Consider the following 21,632-nt stretch of genomic DNA (forward strand, 5'->3'; position numbering starts at 1 on the left):
ATTCATTCCTGGGCTGGGGCAGCCCTTCCCTGATGTAATTCCAGCATCCACAAGGTGTGGTGCTGGAAAGCCAAGCGTTTCTCCCAGGCTGCCAGTATCTGTGTAGCGACAGGAGCACGGAGAGGATGGTGTACGATAATTGCATGTGATGAGGCAGCACAGGGTGAGACATCTTGTCATCCCCAAATTACAGCTGATTTGGCTGATTTTAAGGAGAGAAAGGAAAAAAAAAAACACCCCACACTGTTTTTACCTTCTTGGCTGGGCAGGATTAGTGCCATGAAAAGCTCAGTTGTTCCTTAGCTTTTATTCTTTGAAGTTCCTGGTCAAATATGAACCTGCCAGCAGGTCAGCTGCACCAGAGCTTTCTGAACTGCCCTGAGTTTAGGTGAGTGAATGGATAACAATGACAAAACAGGAGAAATCACATTTGATTGCTACTCATTTTAGAGCTTCTTATCTCCCCACTTTTGGGGCTGTTCAGTTTGGAAAAGAAGAGGCTGAGGGGAGACCTCATTGCTCTCTACAGCTACCTGAAAGGAGGTTCTACAGAGGCTGCTGCTGGTCTCTTCTCACAGGTGTAGTTAGAGAATGGTTGGATTTAATGATCAATCATGTGATTGTCCCCTGGGACTCAGCTCTGGGGAGGCCACACCAAGAGTGCTGTGTCCAGTCTGGGGCACCTCAATGCACGAGAGATGTGGAGGTGCTGGAGCCAGGGCAGAGGAGGGCAAGAAAGCTGGGAAGGGCCTGGAGAATAAATCTGATGAAGAGTGAATGAAGGAGCTGGGGATGGTTAGAGTGACACAGAGGAGGCTGAGGGGAGACCTTATTGCTCTCTACAGCTCCCTGAAAGGAGGTTGTGGAGAGGCTGCTGCTGGTCACTTCTTACAGGTAGTGACAGAACAAGAGGGAATGGCCTCAAGCTACAGAACAAGAGGACACAGTCCAGGGGAGGTTTAGGCTGGATGTTAGGAAGAAGTTCTACACAGAGAGAGTGATTGCCCATTGGAATGGGCTGCCCAGGGAGGTGGTGGAGTCACCATCATTGGGGGTGTTCAGGAGGAGACTTGATAGGGTGCTTGGTGCCATGGGTTAGTTGATTAGGTGGTGTTGGATTGGTTGATAGGTTGGGCGCAATGATCTTGAAGGTCTCTTCCAACCTGGTCCTGTCCTATTCTATTCTATTCTACTCTACTCTACTCTACTCTACTCTACAGCTGGGCAGATTTAGACTGGACAGTAAGAAAAATTTTTCCCAGCAAGAGTGGTCAGGGACTGGAATGTGCTGCCCAGGGAGGTGGTGGAATCACCCTGGATGTCTTTAAAGGTTGTTTGGATGTGGTACTCAGGGATATGGCTTAGGGGTGAACCTTGTAGAGGAGGGTTCTGGGCTGGGCTTGGTGCTTCTGAGGGTCTTTTCCAACCTGAATGTTTCTGTGATTACCTCTTTTTCTAAGGACTTTTGCCCCAATAACCTGGATGCTGGCACCTTCCGGATTGTCATTCAGAACAATGCCTGTGGGAAGTCCCTTTCCATCTGCTCCCTGAAGATCACATTGATTTTTGAGGTTTGTCTACAGCTGGCTATAACTGAGGAGCTGTGGTCTTGAGTTTGTAGTAGTTAGTTGACTATCTCTTCTCTTCCATCTCAGCTGCTGCCAGAGAATAAGTAGGGAAACCAAACAGCCAGAAAGCAGAAGCAGGGTTCAGGTATTTGGTGTTATCAGGGCTGGACACTTCTGCAGGTGAGGGGACAGATGCAAGGGGTTAACAGCACTATATAGGAAGTGAGAGAAGAAATTCTTCACAGGGAGGGTGGTCAGACATTGGAACAGGTTGCCCATAGAGGCTGTGGATGCCCTCTCCCTGGAGGTGTTCAAGGCCTAGGTTGGACGTGGCTGTGAGCCAGGTGTCTCTGCTCATAGCAGGGGGATTTGTACTAGATGATCTTTAAGGTGCCTTCCAACCCAACCCACTCTATGATTCTGTGATTCTCTGTGTGTTTGCATCTGTGATATGAACAGCATAGAAGGGATGACAAAGCTTTGAGAGGAGCATGCTTCTGTGCTATAGTTCAAACACGAGGTAGATGGGATCACAGAGGGAAGAGCTTCCCTTCAGCTCAGGCTTAGCATTTCTCTGAAGTGCATACAGAAGATGTCTCCTTTAGTGGGGAGGGGATGGTGAAAGAAAGCAGCAAGGCAAGGGGTGTTCTAGCCTGCTCAATTGCCTGCTTACTCAGGAGAAATCTCTGCTAGCAGAACAGATTTCATCTAGAATGAGGACAATTTCTGTGGCCTTGAGGGAAGGCTTGTCATGGACAGACAGACATCTCCCACTGAACTCAGTGGGGTTTGCCTGTGGCTGACACTTCTGGTGACAGACCTAGATGTAGTGTAAAGACTACAGAAAAGAAAGCTAAAGGAGAAGAGGCAGAGCACCAGTGCTGCTGCACTCAGTTGTATGTTTGATTTCCCCCCATGCAATGTGTCTGTTCCTTATAGAGCAGTGAAATCAGGCTGTTGGAAGGAAGAATCCAGGAGATAGCCACTGATCCAAGAGCTAAGAAGAACTACAAAGTGGATCTCAGAGGAGGTTACATTGTGATTGAAACAAACCAAGGGATGAACTTCATGTGGGACCAGAAGACTACTGTCGTGGTTCATGTGGCACCATCTTTCCAGGTAGGTATGGGATGGATTGACTTCAAACTCAACATTATGGAGCCCCAGTATGAAGAGTAAGGCTTGGTAAAGTGTTGGGTTCAGTGAACAGGATGAAGCAAGCAGGTCCTGTCTTGTGTTTTATTCCATTGTTCAGTCAGTTTGAAATGCTCCAGGGCACTTGGAGCTGAAGGCACAAGCTGGACACTTTGCAGTGGTGGAGTGGACCTTGACAGGCTGGAGAGGTGGGTCTGTGAAATCCAACAAGGCCAAGGGCAAGGTCCTGCACTTGGGTTGGGGAAATCCAAAGCACAATTACAGGCTGGGGAACAAGTGAGAGCAGAGAAGGATGTGGGGGTGCTGGTTGATGAAGTGCTTAACCTGAGCCAGCAATGTACACTGACAGCCCCAAAACCCAGCCATGTCCTGGGCTGCATCAAAAGATGAGTGGCAGGCAGGTCAAGGGAGGGGATTCTGCCTCTCTGCTCTGATCTCCTGAGACCCCACCTGGAGTACTGAATCCAGCTCCAGCTCTGAAGCACCCAACACACCAAGGACATGGATCTCATGGAAAAGGTCTAGAGGACCCTGTACTCAGCACTGGTTAGGCCACACCTTGAGTCCTGTGTCCAGTTCTGGGCTCCTCAGTTTAGGAAAGATGTTGAGATGCTGGAAGGTGTCCAGAGAAGGGCAACAAAGCTGGGGAGGAGTTTGGAGCACAGCCCTGTGAGGAGAGGCTGAGGGAGCTGGGGTTGCTTAGCCTGGAGAAGAGGAGGCTCAGGGGAGACCTTCTTGCTGTCTACAACTCCCTGAAGTGAGGTTGTAGCCAGGTGAGGATTGGTCTTTTCTCCCAGGCACCCAGCACCAGAACAAGAGGATACAGTCTCAAGCTGTACCAGGGGAGGTTTAGGCTGGATCTTAGGAAGAAGTTCTTCCCAGAAAGAGTAATTGGCCATGGTAATGTGCTGCCCAGGGAGGTGGTGGAGTCACCATCCCTGGAGGTGTTTAGAAAGAGCCTGGATGAGGCACTTGGTGCCATGGTTTAGTTGGTTAGATGGTGTTGGGTGATAGGTTGGACTTGATGATCTTGAGGGTCTTTTCCAACCTGGTTAATTCCATTCTATTCTGTTCTATTCTATTCTAGGAGGGCCATAAAGATGATCAAAGGGCTGGAGCACCTTCCCTATGGGTACAGGATGAGAGAGTTGGGGCTGTTCAGCCTGGAGAAGAGAAGGCTCTGGGGAGACCTTAGAGTAGCTTTCCAGTACCTGAAAGGGCTACAGGAGTGCTGGGGAGTGACAGGACAAGCAGCAATGATTTTAAACTGGAGCAGGGGAGATTTAGGTAGGACATTAAGAAGGAATTCTTTACAGTGAGGGTAGTGAGGCACAGGAATGGGTTGCCTAGAGAAGTTGTGGATACCTCATCCCTGGAAGTGTTTAAAACCAGGCTGGATGAGATCTACAGGGAGGTGTCCTTGGCTATGTCAGGAGGATATAGAACTAGATGATCTTGAAGGTGCCTTCCAACTCAAGCCATTCCATGATAATGGAGTGATCTTGTCACTTGAAGTCCAGCATTTCCGAAGCCACATATTGATGGCTGGTTAGAAATTTACAGCTCTTCTCCCTTGACCTGTTCTGTGGTTTCTTCCTGTCATACAAAGGCCTGCACTCAAACTAACCAAGCCATTTACTGTGCCTGCCCAAATCCCCCAGGGAAAAGTCTGTGGCCTCTGCGGGGACTTCGATGGCCGCTCAAGGAATGACTTCACGACCAGAGGGCAGTCCGTGGAGATGAGCATCCAGGAGTTTGGAAACAGCTGGAAAATCACAAGCACCTGCTCCAACATAAACATGACAGACCTGTGTGCCAATCAGCCCTTCAAGTCTGCCCTGGGACAGAAGCACTGCAGCATCATTAAGAGTCACATCTTTGAAGCCTGCCACAGCAAGGTAATCCTCACCCTCAGCAGTTCCACACTAGGTATTTGCTGCTGTTAGGCAGAAGAGTTGCACCCAAATTCCTACTATTAGAGGCTATTACACAGCAACCTCAAGACCAACCTCTCTCAAAACCTGCCTTTACAGCTGCACCAGTTAAATCCTGTTGCAGAGTGCTGGGGAAACAGCAGTGCCTGTTTTGAGCAACTGAAGACAAAGAGGGCCATAGCTGGCTACCAGAAATAAATATTGGGTATCAGTGTGTCAAATCTAGAGATAAGTTAGTGCAGGGCTCTTTGTATGGGGAGCCATGGGAAAGCTCATTCAAATTACCAAAAGAGATTAATTATTTGGTTTATTTTAGACACCAATAGAGGTAAAGCCTATTAATTCTTCATTAGAATGTCTATAAAAAGCTTCAGTGCAGTTTAGTAAGTCCTTTTAAAAGCAAACTTGGCTTCATGTCCTTAGCTGCTTCATGCTGGCAAAACCAGAAGAGACATGGAGTTCCTTGCAGGCAGTACAAAAGGAAATGCTCAGCCTCTCAGGGAGTGCACACACCACATCCTTGTGCTAACCCAAAGTGAGGTGGGTCAGTCCTGCAGAAATTACATGGGAAAGATATTTGGACACTGAGCACCACTGTTAAACACAAGGGGCTGAGAAGATTCAGATTCCAGTTCTGCCAGGCAGGTGAAAATAGCAAGCTACCCATTGTGAGATACCTTAGCTCCTTCAGGACAATCCCAGCCTGCCACAGACTCAGCCTGGACCTGCCAGTGGATGGCAGCAATTTGGAGCCCTTGCTGCGGTTAAACCAGACCTGCTGGCCTTTTGACAGGTGAACCCAATACCCTATTATGAATCTTGTATTTCTGACTTCTGTGGCTGTGACAGCGTGGGGGACTGCGAGTGCTTTTGTACCTCCGTTGCTGCTTACTCGAGGAGCTGCAGCAGAGCTGGGGTCTGTGTGGACTGGAGGACCCCTGCCATTTGCCGTGAGTATTGCACCAGGGAGCACACAAAGGCAGTGCCCTCTGTGCTCAGGCATGTGGGAGACAGAGAGCAGCAGGATCCTGACATCATTGTGCAGCTGTGCCCTTGAGTCACAGGATCATTGTGGTTGGGAAAGACAGAATCACAGAAACATTCAGGTTGGAACAGACCTTCAGGATCACCAAGTCCAACCCAGAACCCTACTCTACAAAGTTCACCCCCAAACCATATCCCCGAGCACCACATCCAAACCACCTTTAAACCTATCCAGGCTTGGTGACTCCACCACCTCCATGGGCAGCACATTCCAGTGCCTGACCACTCTTGCTGGGGAAAAAATGTTCCTACTGTCCAGTCTAAACCTACCCAGCTGTAACTTGAGGCTGTTCCCCCTTGTTCTGTCACTAATTACCTGGGAGAAGAGACCAGCAGCAACCTCTCCACAATGACCTTCCAGGTCATTGTAGAGAGCAATGAGGTCTCCCCTCAGCCTCCTCTTTTCCAGACTAACCATCCCCAGCTCCTTCAGTTGCTCTTCATCAGATTTATTCTCCAGGCCCTTCACAGCTTCCTTGCCCTCCTCTGCCCTGGCTCCAGCACCTCCACATCTCTCTTGGATTGTGGTGCCCAAAACTGGACACAATACTCAAGGTGTGGCCTCCCCAGAGCTGAGTCCCAGGGGACAATCACATGATTGACCATTAAGTCCAAGCATTCTCTCACCACCCCAAGTCTGGTGCTATACTCCTGTTTACAACATCTGCTAATTAACCCCTGCCAGTGACTGAGACTTGCAGGTCTCTTGTTCTTCTCTTCCAGCTGTGTTCTGTGATTATTACAATCCACCTGATAAGCATGAGTGGTTCTATAAACCCTGTGGAGTCCCTTGTCTGAAGACCTGCAGGAACCCACAAGGGAAATGTGGGAACTTGCTGTACAGTTTAGAAGGTAATTCTCACTCAGCTTTGATGCAGTCTCTGGGAACTGAAGCTATCAGGCTGATTTTCAATGTCTTCAGCATCAAGACTGCTGAAAAGCTCTCCCATGGGCCCCAGCAACTCATTGACCATGCCTCACCTGGGCTAATTCCCCACATGATGGTGTCACTTGCAGCATAATTTGCCTCTAAATCTGGGGAGAGATAAAAGCTCATTCAGTCCAAATTTGCAGAGAGTAATTATCTGTTGACATACAGAGTTAATCAAACTTTGGGGAGAAAGGGAAAAAGAGGAGGTGGGAAAATAATTGGTAGTATAAAGAACATTCACCCTGGGATCACATTGATTTGGGGATGATATCTGCATCTGACAGAGGTGCTTGTGTGCTTTCACTGAATCCATGCAACACAGCCAAAGAATGCTTTGTTTCTTTTCTCTTTCCAGGCTGTTACCCAGAGTGCAGTCCTGACAAGCCATACTTTGATGAGGACAGCAGGAAATGTGTCTCCCTCCTCAACTGCACTTCATGGTAGGACATTTGATGGTGAGAGAGGTAGAATAGAACTGGAAAGGACAGCTTAGACAATTGCTGAATCATGGAATGGTTTGGGTTGGAAAAGACCTTTAAAGGCCATCAAAGGCCATCTAGTTCAACCTGCAGGGACATCTGCAACTAGATCAGGCTGCTCAGGGCCCTGTCTGAGCCCAGCAGTTTGGTTTATGTTCATAGGTAGTGGCAATTATCAGCAAACCCTCCAGGAATAACCTTATATGTAAAAGCAGGCAGCACTGCAGGCATTGTTATTCCATGTCCTGGTTCAAGTCACTAAAACAAGCCTTCACTCTTTTATCTGCAGTGATCCTGAAGCAAAACTGTGTACTGAAGACTCCAAAGGTAACTTTTCAACACCCTCACTGCTCTTGGAGTGATGGTAGGGCTGAAACCACCCAACATCCTGTGTTGCTTCAGATGCCTTGGGATTAAGACTCCAGCTAGATAGTTCAGTTGGTGGATGCAGCAGTAAAGATATACTTTGATAGCAAAATGCAGCCTGTCACCTGAAGGATGATCACAGGGAGGAAGGAGGGAGGTGTGAAAGGTGGGACTCATCTCAGCCAGGTAAATGCCACTTCTTCATGTCTTCTTTTGCAGTCAGTGTAAGACAGACACTAGACTGAAGTGGGCCATTGATGGTTCCTGTTCTAATGAGAACTTTTAGAACAGGGCAAGCCTTCTAGAGGTGCTATTTCCTGTCCACTAATGTCACACTAAGCCTAGCCAGTCAGTTAATGAGAGATGTGCTTGTGTGGCTAAAAGACACACTGGCTTAGGGCATGCTTAATTCTTGTATCTAAGGGAAACCCCATCCCAAAATGCAAGATGATACAGCTTCAGTTTTGCTGGGTTTGGTACATTTGTAGACATATTCCCTTGGGGTCCTGAAGGCATGCTCTCCAAAACCTGGAGAGGAAGTTGTTTGTCACTGCTTTTCCTCCTTAGTGGATGGAAATGGCTGTGCAACACCTTCTGCACCAGCCTTTTATCACTCTGCTCCCTGCCAAGAGGGAGTGCACCTGTGCTCCATGCTGGGTGAAGACAATGCCAACTCTGATGCTTTCACCAGCCAGTCATTCCTCTGTGCAAACTGACTCCAAGGAACACCAGCAACAGCAAAACTCCAATGGGGCAGACTCCCACTGCACCTTCTCCAGCAGAAGTCTGATAAAGTTTTTCAGCCAAGTAATTAATGTCTGATGATAAGAGAAGGGCAGATCCAGAGCTTGCCTTTCCTTTCATTTGTGTTTCCATTACAAGTGTCCCCTGTTTACTGTGGCATTTGCTCTTTTGGTCCCTCAGATTGCCTCTGCTGCTACAATGGGAAGACTTACACCTTGAATGAAACCATATACAGCCAAGTATCTGGGGCTGAGTGTGGCGATGCCATCTGTGGCCCTAATGGAGCCATCATCAGAACTTTCATCCCCTGCACCACACCATCCACACTAGCACAAGGTACCACACTTGTAAGAAGTTTGATGGTGACTTTATGGAAGTCTATAATCATAGTAAGATTTTTCTCCCTCTTGGAAGAAGGCTCCTACTGAATGTAAGCACAACCGAAGGCAGTTGAAGGCTTAGGAATAAGGGTCAGAGTTTGTGGGTCTCATGGTAGGGACTGAAAGTGTAATTTTGATAGATTCTTAGTAGCAATGGGATAAAGAGATAATGGAGATAGAAAGATCTGGGCAACCTGATCTTGGTGAAGATGCCTTCCAAAGGACCCCAGGATGGAAGTGACCTCTGGAGACCTTTGAGTCCAACCCCCCTGACAGACCAGGACCATAGAATCCAGTGCAGGTCACACAGGAACACATCCAGATAGGGTTTGAAAGTCTCCAGAGAAGGAGACTCCACAACCTGTCTGAGGAGCCTGTTCCAGTGCTCTGTTTCCATTACAGTAAGAAGTTCCTCCTCATGTTGAGATGGAACTTCCTGTGCTGTAGTTTCCATCCATTACCTCTTGTCCTATCCCAGGGCACAAGTAAGCAGAGGTTGTCCCTGTCCCTTCCTTCTTGACACACAGCCCTCAGATATTTATACACATTTATTAGGTCCCCTCTCAGTCTTCTCCTCTCCAGATTAAACAGCCCCAGGTCTGTCAGCCTTTCCTTATAAGGCTCTTGCTTACTGCAGAAGGGGCTGGACTAGATGAGCTTTGGAGGTCCCTTCCACCCCAGACCATTCTAAGATTCTATGACCTGGGCATTCTTCATTCTCTTGCAACAAACCTGTGCATGCCACAGCTGATGCTGGTCTTGCTGCTCTAGAGAATTCATACTTCTAAACCTGGGGCTTCTCCTTACCATCATCTCTGTCACACTGTGGTTCTTACTGCACTGTTTTCTGCATTGGAGTAGGTAAACCTCAAAAGGGTCACTGGAGCAAGAGATTAAAGCTATTTGCTGCTTTACTTCCTTCCTAAAAAAAAAAAAGGAAGTTGCAGGGGTTTTGAGTGGCCAGAAAACAGGAATTAGGAAGAAATAAAGTGGAATTTCAACACATGATTACAGTAATTATTATACATTATTAATTATACAAAGGGGGGCAAGAAAAACACCAAGCAAGCTTCTCTGCTCAAAAGTGTGGAAGAGCAAAAGGCTTCATGGGGGGCCCTGGTGTTTGGTATCTACAAAATGTGGTACCAAGTGGAGTAAGAACTGTAATGGAGTGGTGGCTGGGAAAGGAGGGACTGCTCAGAGTAGAGTGTAGGTGGCATAGTAAAGTGTCTAAATGGTCTCTCTGTATTTAAACCCACAGTCTCTTCACAGCAAGGAGTTAAAAAGCAAAACGGAGTGCCACCGGGAGTCAAGTCTCCCAAGTCAGGTGAAGTCCTGCAGGATTAGAGAATCCAAAGGGACCTGAAATTGGGATGAATAAGGAAGAGCAAAAGGGCAGTTAAATGTAGTCTGTGTAGACAAACTTTAATTATGAGGGGAAGATGAGTGTAGTAGGGAGGGGTGTGGATCGACACAGAGGGTGATTGTAGTGTGTGGATGTACAGAGGGTGGGGAGGGCATTAAAATGATTAAATTTTAGTCTTTTTATTTTTGGGGGGGTGGGGGGGTGGGTGGTGATTGGAGAGAATGAAATAGAGTTTGTGGGGCTTGAAAGTAGAGTAGGAGAGGATTTGAATTGTTGAGTTGCTGGAAGGTGCCCAGAGAAGGGCAACAAAGCTGAGGAGGGGTCTGGAGCGCAGCCCTGTGAGGAGAGGCTGAGGGAGCTGTGGGTGTTTAGCCTGGAGAAGAGGAGGCTCAGGGGAGACCTTCTTGCTCTCTACAACTACCTGAAGGGAGGTTGTAACCAGGTGGGGATTGGTCTCTTCTCCCAGGCAACCAGCACCAGAACAAGAGGACACAGTCTCAAGCTGTGCCAGGGGAGGTTTAGGCTGGATCTTAGGAATAAGTTCTTCCCAGCAAGAGAGATTGGCCATTGGAATGTGCTGCCCAGGGAGGTGGTGGAGTCACCATCCCTGGAGGTGTTTAGGAAGAGACTGGATGGGGTGCTTGGTGCCATGGTTTGGTTGATCAGATGGTGTTGGGTGATAGGTTGGACTGGATGATCTCAAAGGTCTTTTCCAACCTGGTTAATTCTATGCTATTATATTCTGTTTCGTTTCCTGCAGAAGCACATTTGCAACCTGTAACAACATCTGCAGCTCCATCATCAGTGGCAACCACTCCCTGCTTCTGCAGAGACAATGGACAATTGATGCAAATGGGTGAGAAACCAAGCAAATATTTTTTTCTGCACCACTGATGTGGGAAGATGTACTGTGAGATAAAGTGCTTCACCAAGTGCTCCTTCAGCCTGCTGTGGTTACACATTACCTGCCACAAGCTGCTCTGTCTTTGAACTGTAACCAGCACCTTCAGAACTACAACTCTCCCACACCCCACAACTTTGTCCTGCTTTGGGTATTGCTGGAAGCTTATAGCAGATGTTAATTTCAGTGGACTCCAGCACCAACCCTGAACCCCAAACTGATGGACAGGGGCTTGTAATTTGCAGGCATATTCCAAAAACAGAAGAGGGAAGACTCTTCTTCATCTCTTAGTAGCTGTTGAACCACCTATTTCCTGGGCTCTGTGAAGACCAGATGCACTCAGTGATGTGTTCAGTATTGTCTCCTCTTGCACTCATTTTGAATTCCCACTTAAGAGCAGAGTTTAAGCTTGGCTGCCTGTGGTCCTCCCTTAGCCTTTGCCACTGAATTCAAGGAGGTGCAGACACAGTCCCACCTAACATGGCCATGGGGTACAGGCAGGCAGGGCTGAGTATGTGGCCCATCTGTGATGTGTAGGCAATGAGTCATAGAATTGCCTAGCTGGCGAAGAGGATCAAGTCCAACCATAACCTCACATTTCCCTGTATACCACTGTTAGACCATGTCCCAGCCTCCTCATCCAAATGTCTTTTAAACACCTCCAGGGATAGTGACTCCACCACTTCCATAGGCAGCCTGTGCCAGTGACCAATGACCATTCTGGTGAAGAAATTTTTCCTAGCATCCAACCTAAACCTTTCCTGGTGCAACTTGAGGCCACTTGCTCTTGTCCTTTCACTTGTTTGGAAGAAGAGCCCAGCTCCAACCTCCTTTCAGGGAGCTTTACAGAGCAATGAGGTCTTCCCTCAGCTTCTTCCTCTCCAGGCTGAACAACCCCAGATCCCTCAGCCACTCTTCTGTTCAAGACCCCTCACCAGCCTTGTTGTCCTTCTCTGGACATGTTCAAGCACTTCAAAGTCATTCTTGTAGTGAGGGGCCCAAAACTGAACCCAATGCTCAAGGTGTGGCCTCAGCAGTGCTGAGTACAGGGGAACAATATCTTCCCTGCTCCTGCTGGCCACACTATTCCTGATCCAGGCCAGGATGTTGGCCTTCTTGGGCCACCTGGGCACACACTGGGCTCATGTTCAGTCAGGAGTCAAGCAGAGAGTCATCAGTTTTGTGCACTGTCCAGATCTAACAGTTGGGTTTTGGCCTTGCAGGAGAAAATGTTTCTCTGCCGGTGAATGTCTCAGGCCACTGCGCCTACTCCCTCTGCAATGCGTCCTGTCAGATTGAAGTCATTTGGACAGAGTGTAAAAATGGTCCTACCAAAGCCCTCAAGTTGTGTGATCCAGACTCTGAAACCTGCCCACCAACATCTGCACCCAGTGCAGCAAGCCAAGTTCCTGCTTCCACGAGCACTTCTGTCAGTGACTGTCTTGGGCTCATTCCTCCCAGAAAGGTGAGAGACTTCAAACATCTATTTCTTCAGCTACAACAGATGTGATGTGCAGACAAGATGTGATGCTCTTCTCTGATGCTGGTAACCACCACTGCAGCTGGACTATGGTTGTGGCTGAATTGGATGATTTAGAGCATAGGAGAATTCACAAATAATAGAGGAAATAAGTTGAAGATATTCTGTTCACCAGAAACATCTCAAGTATTGTACCTGCAAAGAGCTGTCACAGCTGAACAAAGGCTGGAAATCACATCTGGCAGTGTCATAGCATCACAGAATAGAAGCACAGAACAGTTTTGGTTGGAAGAGATCTTTAAAATGGTCCAACCCAGCTGTTAACCCAGCACTGCCAGGTCACCACTAAACCATGTCCCTTAGCAACACATCTACAGAGCTCTTCAATCCCTCCAGCAATGAGGGCTCCACCACTGCCCTGGGCAGCCTGTTCTAGGGTTTGACAATCCTTTTGGGGAAGAAATTGTTCCTAATGTCCAACCTAAACCTCCACTGGTGCATCCTGGGGCCCTTTCACCTTATTATTAGGGAAGAGAAACCAACCTTCCCCTGGATCCAACCACATTTCAGGGAGTTGTAGAGAGCTCCTCCTCCTTTTCTCCATGCTAAACAACCCCAGTTCCCTCAGCTGCTCCTCCCAACAGTTGTGCTCCAGACCCTTCACCATCTTTGCTGTCCTTCTCTGGACATGCTCCAGCACCTCAATGCCCTTCTTGGAGTGAGAGGCCCAAATGTTAGCTCAGTATTCAAGGTGTGACCTCAGCAGTGCTGAGTACAGGGGGACAATCATTTCTGTGATCCTGCTGGTCACACTATTCCTGAGAGAAGCCAGGATGCTCTTGGTCACCTTGTCCACCTGAGTACACTGCTGGCTCATGTTTAGCTGACTGTTGAGCAGTATGATGTGTCCCATCCTCAGAAGTGGTCAGGACCTTGGCAGTGGAACATAAGGCAGGTATCAAGTCGTTGTTGCTTGACACATTGCCTGATTTCCAGGGAAAGAGCAGAGAGCAAATGATGCCATGCTAGACAATTAAGGGCTGCTGTGTGTGATTTTAAAGGTCTTGTTCCATCATGCTGCTATGTGCCTCTCCTTTTCCATTCTCTCCACAGTTTAATGAAACATGGGACTTTGGCAACTGCCAGATTGCCACTTGCCTGGGAGAAGGAAACAACATTAAACTGTCCAGCGTGGCTTGCCCTCCTCAGCAGGTGAAACCCTGTGTCAATGGCTTCCCATTCAGCAAACACCAAGATGAAACTGGCTGCTGTGAAGTCTTTGAGTGTCAGTGTAAGTACTGCGGCAGGAGAGCTCCTGAAATGCATGTTGTGTTCAATTGGGCCTCAGGAAAGATAGATCTTTGTGGCCAACATCTATGATGTTCATATTAATTCAGTAGCATGCAAAGGAAGAGAAACCCCATCTAAAACTGTCATGGTTTGACATGGGTGCCTTTAAAAACCATAAAGCTGCAGACCCTGAGAGCCTAAATACTGCAAAGTGTAATTTTCCTTACTGCACTCTGTGATGGGTTGAAGTTTCCCATTCACATTAACTAAGCACAACTGACTCAGCTGGAAGCAAATGGAAGCTGTATTTACCAGCAAAACCTGCACTCTACAATGGAATGCAATGAATATGTACAAACTACAGAATAGAATTAACCAGGCTGGAAAAGACCTTCGAGATCATTGAGCCCAACCTATCACCCAACACCATCTAATCAACTAAACCATGGCACCAAGCGCCCCATCCAGGCTCTTCTTCAACACCTCCAGGGATGGTGACTCCACCACCTCCCTGGGCAGCACATTCTAATGGCCAAACTCTCTGTGAAAAACTTTCTCCTCACCTCAAGCCTAAACCTCCCCTGGTACAGCTTGAGACTGTGTCCTCTTGTTCTGGTGCTGCTTGCCTGGGAGAAGAGACCAACCCCTACCTGGTTACAACCTCCCTTCAGGCAGTCATAGACAGCAATAAGGTCTCCTCTGAGCCTCCTCTTCTCTGCAGCTAATTTTAAAGGCATAGCCTAAAACTGCCACACATTCCCATAATGCCTGCAGCCCTATAAAACCAGCTCCAGGGACAGTTTCTTCCCTTTTCCCCTCCTTCTCTGCTTCTGGGAGGATGCACAGCCTCTACTCTCTCTGTGGGGCAGTGAGGCGTGGTTCAGCCTTGGCAATGCTGCCTAGCTGGGGTCTGGAGCTGTCAAGCTGAATCTTAGCTGCATCACATGGGTTTGGTATGGGCAGTGAGGTCTGTTTCAGCCTTGGCAGTGCTGCCAGTTGGGGTCTGGAGCTGCCTATATGAGGTCTGGAGCTGCCTAGCTGAATCTTAGATGCGTCACATAGGTTTGGTATGGGGAGTGAGGTCTGGTTTGGTCTAGACAATGCTGCCAGTTGGGGTCTGGAGCTGCCTAGCTGAATCTTAGATGCATCACATGGGTTTGGTATGGGCAGTGAGGTCTGTTTCAGCCTTGGCAGTGCTGCCAGTTGGGGTCTGGAGCTGCCTATATGAGGTCTGGAGCTGCCTAGCTGAATCTTAGATGCGTCACATAGGTTTGGTATGGGGAGTGAGGTCTGGTTTGGTCTAGACAATGCTGCCAGTTGGGGTCTGGAGCTGCCTAGCTGAATCTTAGATGCATCACATGGGTTTGGTATGGGTAGTGAGGTCTGGTTTGGTCTAGACAATGCTGCCAGTTGGGGTCTAGTGCTGCCTAGCTGGGGTCTGGAGCTGTCAAGCTGAATCTTAGCTGCATCACATGGGTTTGGTATGGGCAGTGAGGTCTGTTTCAGCCTTGGCAATGCTGCCAGTTGGGGTCTGGAGCTGCCTAGCTGAATCTTAGCTGCATCACATGGGCTTGATATGGGGAGTGAGGTCTGGTTTGGTCTTGATAATGCTGCCAGTTGGGGTCTGCAGCTGCCAAGCTGAATTTTAACTTCATCACATGGGTTTGGTATGGAGGGGGTGGGGGGTAGAGAGGCATGGGGGGTGTGGTGGGGGGTGTGTGTGGCATTTGAGGCCTGGGTTTGTTGGCCCAATTTAGAGGGAGGTTTGTGCGAAGCTTTGGCCTAAAGAGGTTCTTGGGGAAGAGTGGCCAAAGTGGACTTTGGATTTCGTGTGTTTTCTATGCTTTTGCACTGGTGTGTGTAGTTATGAATAGCATTGCCATTCAAGCTTTCCAATTCCATCCAATCCAGCATGGAGTGTTTTATTTTTGGCCGCTTTTGGAAGAAGCAAAAGAGCATCTGTCTTGCTCCAAACTAAGACAAAATCCTGGGCTCTTTAGAGCAGATAAAAATGTCCTTTCTAGGCTGTTCAGAGCAGATATGTCCAGTTCTGGGCTGGTTTTTCATTATCAAAGTGGCCTTTTCAGCTCTCACTGAGCTCTCAAGCACAAGTGCTATGAGGAGAGGCTGAGGGAGCTGGAGGTGTTTAGCCTGGAGGAGGCTCAGGGGAGACCTTCTTGCTGTCTACAACTCCCTGAACGGAGGTTGTAGCCTGGTGGGGGTTGGTGTCTTCTCCCAGGCAAGCAGAACCAGAACAAGAGGACACAGTCTCAAGCTGTGCCAAGGGAGGTTTAGGCTGGAGGTGAGGAGAAAGTTCCTCACAGAAAGAGAGATTGGCCATTGGAATGTGCTGCCCAGGAAGGTGGTGGAGTCACCATCCCTGGAGGTGTTCAAGAGGGGCTTGGACATGGCACTTGAAGCCATGGTTTATTTAGTCATGAGGTGTTGGGTGACAGGTTGGACTTGATGATCTCTGAGGTCTTTTCCAACCTTATTGATTCTATGATTCTGTGGAAAGGTGTAAAAGAATTAGAACTAGCTTAGACTTACAGGAAACTCAGAAGACAAACCTGAGGTGTGTCTCTCTGTCTTGCAGGTGTTTGCAGTGGATGGGGAAATGAGCATTATGTGACTTTTGATGGGACATACTATCACTTTAAGGAAAACTGCACCTATGTCCTTGTGAAGTCAATCCACCCTCGCTTCTGGATCCACATAGACAACTACTACTGCGGGGCTGTGGCTGGAGCAGTGTGCTCCATGTCCCTTCTCATTTTTCACTCCAACTCTGTTGTTGTTCTGACACAAGGAAAGGAACATGGAAAAGAGACAAACCTGGTAAAATGTTGTCTTGAAATGAGTTGTCCACTTTGTTTTGCTCTCTTGCCAGAGGTCCTGTCCTGGCAAGAGATGAAGCTTATATAAAATTGCCTGGGTAGGGAATGCAGTTGTATTACTTTCTCTCTCTCTTCCTTTTCCCTTAGTGTGGACAAAAATTTGTATGTTCTAAAAACTTGGGCAATGTAGCCTTTCAGTGCTTAAAAAGGGGCTTATAACAAGCTGGGGACAGAATGTTAACAGCCAAGGGGTGATGGTCTAACCTAAAAGAGGAAGATTCTGACTAGAGAGAAGGAAGAAATGTTGACACTGAAGGTGGTGAGACCCTGGTCCAGACAGCACAGAGAGGTGGTCATTGCCCCATCCTTGGAGCTGTTACAGGTCAGGTTGTTTGGGGCTGTGAGCAGCCTGCTCTAGTTTGCAGATGTCCTTGCTGACTGCAGGGGGGTTGGACTAGCCCTTAAACGTACCTTCCAACCCAAACCAGTCCGATTCTCTCCTTCTAAGACAACTGAAAGTTGTGGGTTTCTCCCTGACACAAATATTCCAATATAAATAATATAATAGTGAAAAGGAATCACAGAGAGCTGATGAAATGACTGCCTGGGACAGCCCTCATTTGATGCACCTGAGGCCCTAATATGTGCTGCTCTCCTTTCCAGTGGCACAAACCACAATGCACAACAGAAGGCTGTGTACTGAGACCTTTTGTTTCTCTTCGTTTTCAGGTTTTGTTTAATGATGAGAAAGTTGTTCCAGACATTTCCAAGCATGGTATCAGGATAACCAGCTCTGGCATTTACACCATAGTCGAAATACCTGAACTAGAAGTTTATGTCTCCTACAGTCACCTTGCATTTTACATCAAACTGCCTTTTGGGAAGTTTTATAACAACACCATGGGACTGTGTGGTGAGTGCCCTCATCAGCAGACAGCAATAAATACCATCAATGTTCCTCCTGGCTTTTCTTGTCCCTCTGTGAACAACTCCAAATGCTTGCAGCTCCACTCACTGGGACTCTGGGCAACCTGATCTGGTTAAGGATGCCCCTGCTTACTGCACAGGGGTTGGACTGGATGACCTTTGGAGGTTCCTTCCAATCCAGACCATTCTGTGATTTCACTTTGTGATGGGTTATGCCCATCCTGAAAGCAAGGTGGGGGAGGGCTTGTGAGAGCATTGCCCTTCCTGGAGGGGTTTTCCCCCTGGGAAACTGAGTTAGTCTGTTCCACTCCCCCTCCCTGTCCAGCAAGCCTATAAAAAGGAGGACCCTGCAGCCATTTCTGTCTTTTTGGCTCCTGCCTTTTCTGAATGAGTGCTCCTGCTGCTGGCTTCCTGCTGTTCTGCCACGTGGTCAGGTCTGGTCCTCTCCCTGCTACATCCACGCCTCTGCAAAGGCCTGGTTTTGTATCCATAGTTTCCTCATCCATACTTGTTCCTTACTCTTGTGAACCCTTCCTGTTATTGTTTTATATATATATAAAAATATAATAAATAAAATAATAAAATAGATAAGATATAAAAGTATTTTCTTTAAACAATATATATATGTATGTTGTTTAAAGAAAATCCTGTACCTCTCTACTTCCAAGCCAACTCCAAATTATTTCTTGATGGATTTGCTCCTTCCCTTTCTTTTCCTCTCTATTGGGAAAGAGGAGGGGGGAGAGGGAGAGGGATTCTCAGCCTTGCCCCCATCTGAGCTCTTATATCCCAGTTAAGGCTCAAACCACCACACTCTTTCTCACAGTTTATAACAGATTTATCTCTATATGATGGAAAGACACTGTCAGGAGACAGAGTTTTAAATTGCTTCCTTTCATTCTGCTCAAAGTCTATTGGGTGGTTGGAGATAAACTCTTTCTGAGCTCTTCCTTTTGATCCTATCTACTCACTCTAGGAATGTATGAAATTGGAAGAGCCCTGTGCTAGAAGACAGAGCCAGCTCAGTTGCTTTAGCCTTTGGGATAAATGCATCGATCAAGATGGCAGCTCTGGTTTCCATGAGTAACTGGCAAACTATTTCTTCCAACCTTTTCTTCCTAGAAATGGTTCTTGTGAACTCATCCACATCTCACAAGCTCAAGAAGTTCCTGCCAGGTTTTCTCTCAAAGCAGCTCCATCCACATCCACTGTTCTCAGGCTGTCACTTTTCTCTTGCTACCAGGTACCTGCACCAACCAGAAGTCTGATGATGCTATGAAGAGGAATGGTGAGGTTATCGAGTCCTTCAAAGAGATGGCATTAGATTGGAAAGTCCCAAAGCCCTCCAACAGATACTGTAATCCAGGTGTCTCCAAATCAGCTGAGCTGGAGTATCATCAGCACTGTGAGCCTTCCAATCTGTGTAAAATCATCTGGTAAGACACCCCTCAAAAATGCCAGAAGTGTTAAGTCCACAAGGTAACTTTGTGCTTCACTGCATGACTTGGGGGAACTGCTTCTATGATGTGACAGAACCATGAAGGCTAGCTTACCCTGCATAACTGAGGAGGGAAATGGTGTGCCAGTGGTCCTGAGCTTGGCAGATCAGCTGCATCATCAAAATCAGTCCTCCCTTATTAACATCTTCTGCTTGGCACTCCTTCTGCCTGCCAGTTCTGGAGATACCAATCAGGAACTGGCAATAATTCAGTATCTGAAAGCTCTGGATGAAAAACAAGCCCAGTCAGAGTATAGTAAGCAGATCTGTGTGGTTGCTTATAAAATAAATGTGTGTCAAACACGCTGACAAAGATATTTCAGTGAGAGAATTATGGTTATGAGCTCTGAAGGAGGCATTTCCTTGCAGCCATCAGCCCAACATGCAATGGCCTCCTTTCAAAGCAGTGTAGAGAACAGGAGGTAAAGCTCCTTCTTCATTGAGCTGTGTGGATTTACTGCATGTGAGAGCCTTTTGTAGTTGTATCTTCACCTTGAGGCTTCCTCTGTCTGGGGATGGGCTCAAATTCATCCTTGGCAGTAGCTGATGGAAGTGAAATGCTGTGTCTTTCTCCTTGCTTTGTGAAGGAACCTGACTGAGTGCCACAGCGTGGTGCCCCCCCAGCCCTACTATGAGGCCTGTGTGGCCAGTGGGTGCTCCAAGCAGCACCGCAGCACCCAGTGCCAGAGCCTGCAGACCTATGCAGCCCTGTGTGGGCTCCACGGGGTGTGCGTGGACTGGAGGAGGCAGGCGAACGGGCAGTGCGGTAAGCCCCGAAAGACTGGTCAAGACACTCTGCTCTCTTCTGGCCTCACCTACACAGCTGTTTGTGTGCCTGCACCTCATAAGCCTTCAGTCTTTCCTAAGCTGTCCTGGACCTAAGAAAAGGAAGGATCAAAGAGGTTGTTCCCACCCAGAACTGGTGCAGAACAAGTGGGAAAGAAGCTGACAGGCTCTCCTGAGCAGCTCAGCTGAGGAGCCCTGTCTGTTACCTAGAGCTTCATCACTAGATGGCAAAATGCATCCTCCCTCTGCATGCTTTGCTCTGCTCAGGAGTACTTAGTGATTCAAGAGTAAGCACTTCTAGGACTGCTACAAGTACCTGGCTGAATCATAGAAGTTTTGGTTGGAAAAGAACCTTCATGATCACCAAGTCCAACCATTAACCCAGCACTGCCAGGTCACCACTAAACCATGCCCCAACACATCTACACAGCATTGAAACCCCTTCAAGGATGGGGACAGGCACCCTGCTCCAGGGCTTGACAGCCCTTTGGGGGAAGAAATTGTTCCTTATATGCAACCTAAACAAACCTGATACAACTTGAGGCCATTTCCTCTTGTTCTATTACTTTTTACTTGTGAATAACACCTCTCTCTAACCTCCTTTCAGGGAGCTGAAGAGAGGACTCTCCTCAGCCTCCATGCTGAACATCCCATTTCCCTTAGCCACTCCTCTCAAGACTTGTGCTCTAAACCCTTCCCCACCTTCACTGACCTTCTTTGACCACACTTCAGCACCAGTCCTCTCTTGCTGAAGCTGCAGGGACATCTTCACTAGGCAGGAGCTGGGATGTCTGTGCCATGGGGTGGGCTGTGGCTTATCTGTTGTGCATCAAAGGTACACATGGGTCTGGGCTTACTAACCTGAGTGTTGTGGTGCTCCACAGAGGCCAGCTGTGAAAAGGATCAGGTGTACAAGCCATGTGGGCAAGCTAAAAGGAACACTTGCATCAGCAGGTGGGTCATTTCCTGAGGCACTTTCCAAGTTCAGAACTGAAAACTTGCCAGGGAAGGCTGGAAGTTCACATTCCCCTGGGATTTAAGTGTCTGTTTGCCCTGGGGCATGTTTCTACCTCTCATTCATTCCTGTTTCTATTGCAATTGTGCAGAGAAGCTGTCACAGAGACCCTCCCCTCCAGGAACAGCACACCAGTGTTTGTTGAAGGATGCTTCTGTCCTGATGGAAAAATTCTACTGAATGAGCATGATGGCATTTGTGTTTCTGTCTGTGGTAAGGAATGATGTAAATGGTGGGATGGGAAGGGGGAGAAGAGCCTGGCATTAAGGGGAATGTTCTGGGTACAGAAGAAATGAGGGAGCCCTTGACACTGACCCTTTCTAGTCAGGGGGGAACAGTTCAGACTGGCAGTTTCTGCCTGCCCTTATGCAGAAAGTGCAACCTGCAAAAGACCAAGGGAGGATCTTCAAGATGGTTTGGATACACAGCCTGTGACTTTGCATTCTGGATCTCATTCTTTTTGTGACTCTATGTCACATTTCACAGAATCAGGGAGTGGTAGGGGTTGGAAGTGACCTCTGCAGATTATCTAGTCCAAAAACCCTGTTAGAGCAGGGCCACCCCCAGCAGCTTGCCCAGGATCACAATGCTCAGGTGAATTTGGAATCTCTACAGAGAAGGAGACTCCACAACCTCTCTGGGCAGCCTGCTCAAGGGCTCCAGCCCCCTCAAACTGAAGATTTTTTTCCTTTTGTCAATGTGGAACCTCCTGGGTTCCAGTTTGTGTCCATTGTCCCTTGTAATGTCAAGGGACACCACTAGAGAATACATCAGCTCCATCCTCCTGACACTCACCCTTTAGATGTTGATCATCATTAGTGAGATCCCCTCTCAGGCTCCTCCAGACTTAAAAGCCCCAGGTCTCTCAGATTTTCCTCATAAGGTAGATGTTTCAGTCCCTTAATCATCTTAGTGACTCCCCATTAGACTC

At 47.9% G+C, this 21,632-nt stretch overlaps 1 protein-coding gene across 1 annotated transcript in view; it reads left to right on the forward strand.

Moving 5' to 3' along the window:
* LOC104301092 (mucin-5B) overlaps window positions 1-21,632 on the forward strand; it is a 75,327-nt gene that overhangs the window by 37,055 nt on the left and 16,640 nt on the right. The window contains exons 21-37 of the mRNA XM_054171881.1: window positions 1,461-1,571; window positions 2,508-2,687; window positions 4,385-4,621; window positions 5,451-5,607; window positions 6,425-6,553; window positions 6,988-7,072; window positions 7,401-7,438; window positions 8,402-8,557; window positions 10,728-10,823; window positions 12,092-12,333; window positions 13,462-13,639; window positions 16,235-16,476; window positions 17,205-17,388; window positions 18,646-18,838; window positions 19,488-19,666; window positions 20,571-20,640; window positions 20,793-20,914. Of these exons, the coding sequence (XP_054027856.1) occupies window positions 1,461-1,571; window positions 2,508-2,687; window positions 4,385-4,621; window positions 5,451-5,607; window positions 6,425-6,553; window positions 6,988-7,072; window positions 7,401-7,438; window positions 8,402-8,557; window positions 10,728-10,823; window positions 12,092-12,333; window positions 13,462-13,639; window positions 16,235-16,476; window positions 17,205-17,388; window positions 18,646-18,838; window positions 19,488-19,666; window positions 20,571-20,640; window positions 20,793-20,914 (2,599 nt within the window). The remainder of the gene's footprint in view (window positions 1-1,460; window positions 1,572-2,507; window positions 2,688-4,384; window positions 4,622-5,450; window positions 5,608-6,424; window positions 6,554-6,987; window positions 7,073-7,400; window positions 7,439-8,401; window positions 8,558-10,727; window positions 10,824-12,091; window positions 12,334-13,461; window positions 13,640-16,234; window positions 16,477-17,204; window positions 17,389-18,645; window positions 18,839-19,487; window positions 19,667-20,570; window positions 20,641-20,792; window positions 20,915-21,632) is intronic.

This window comes from Dryobates pubescens, chromosome 22 (assembly GCF_014839835.1).
Source record: "Dryobates pubescens isolate bDryPub1 chromosome 22, bDryPub1.pri, whole genome shotgun sequence".
NCBI lineage: Eukaryota > Metazoa > Chordata > Aves > Piciformes > Picidae > Dryobates > Dryobates pubescens.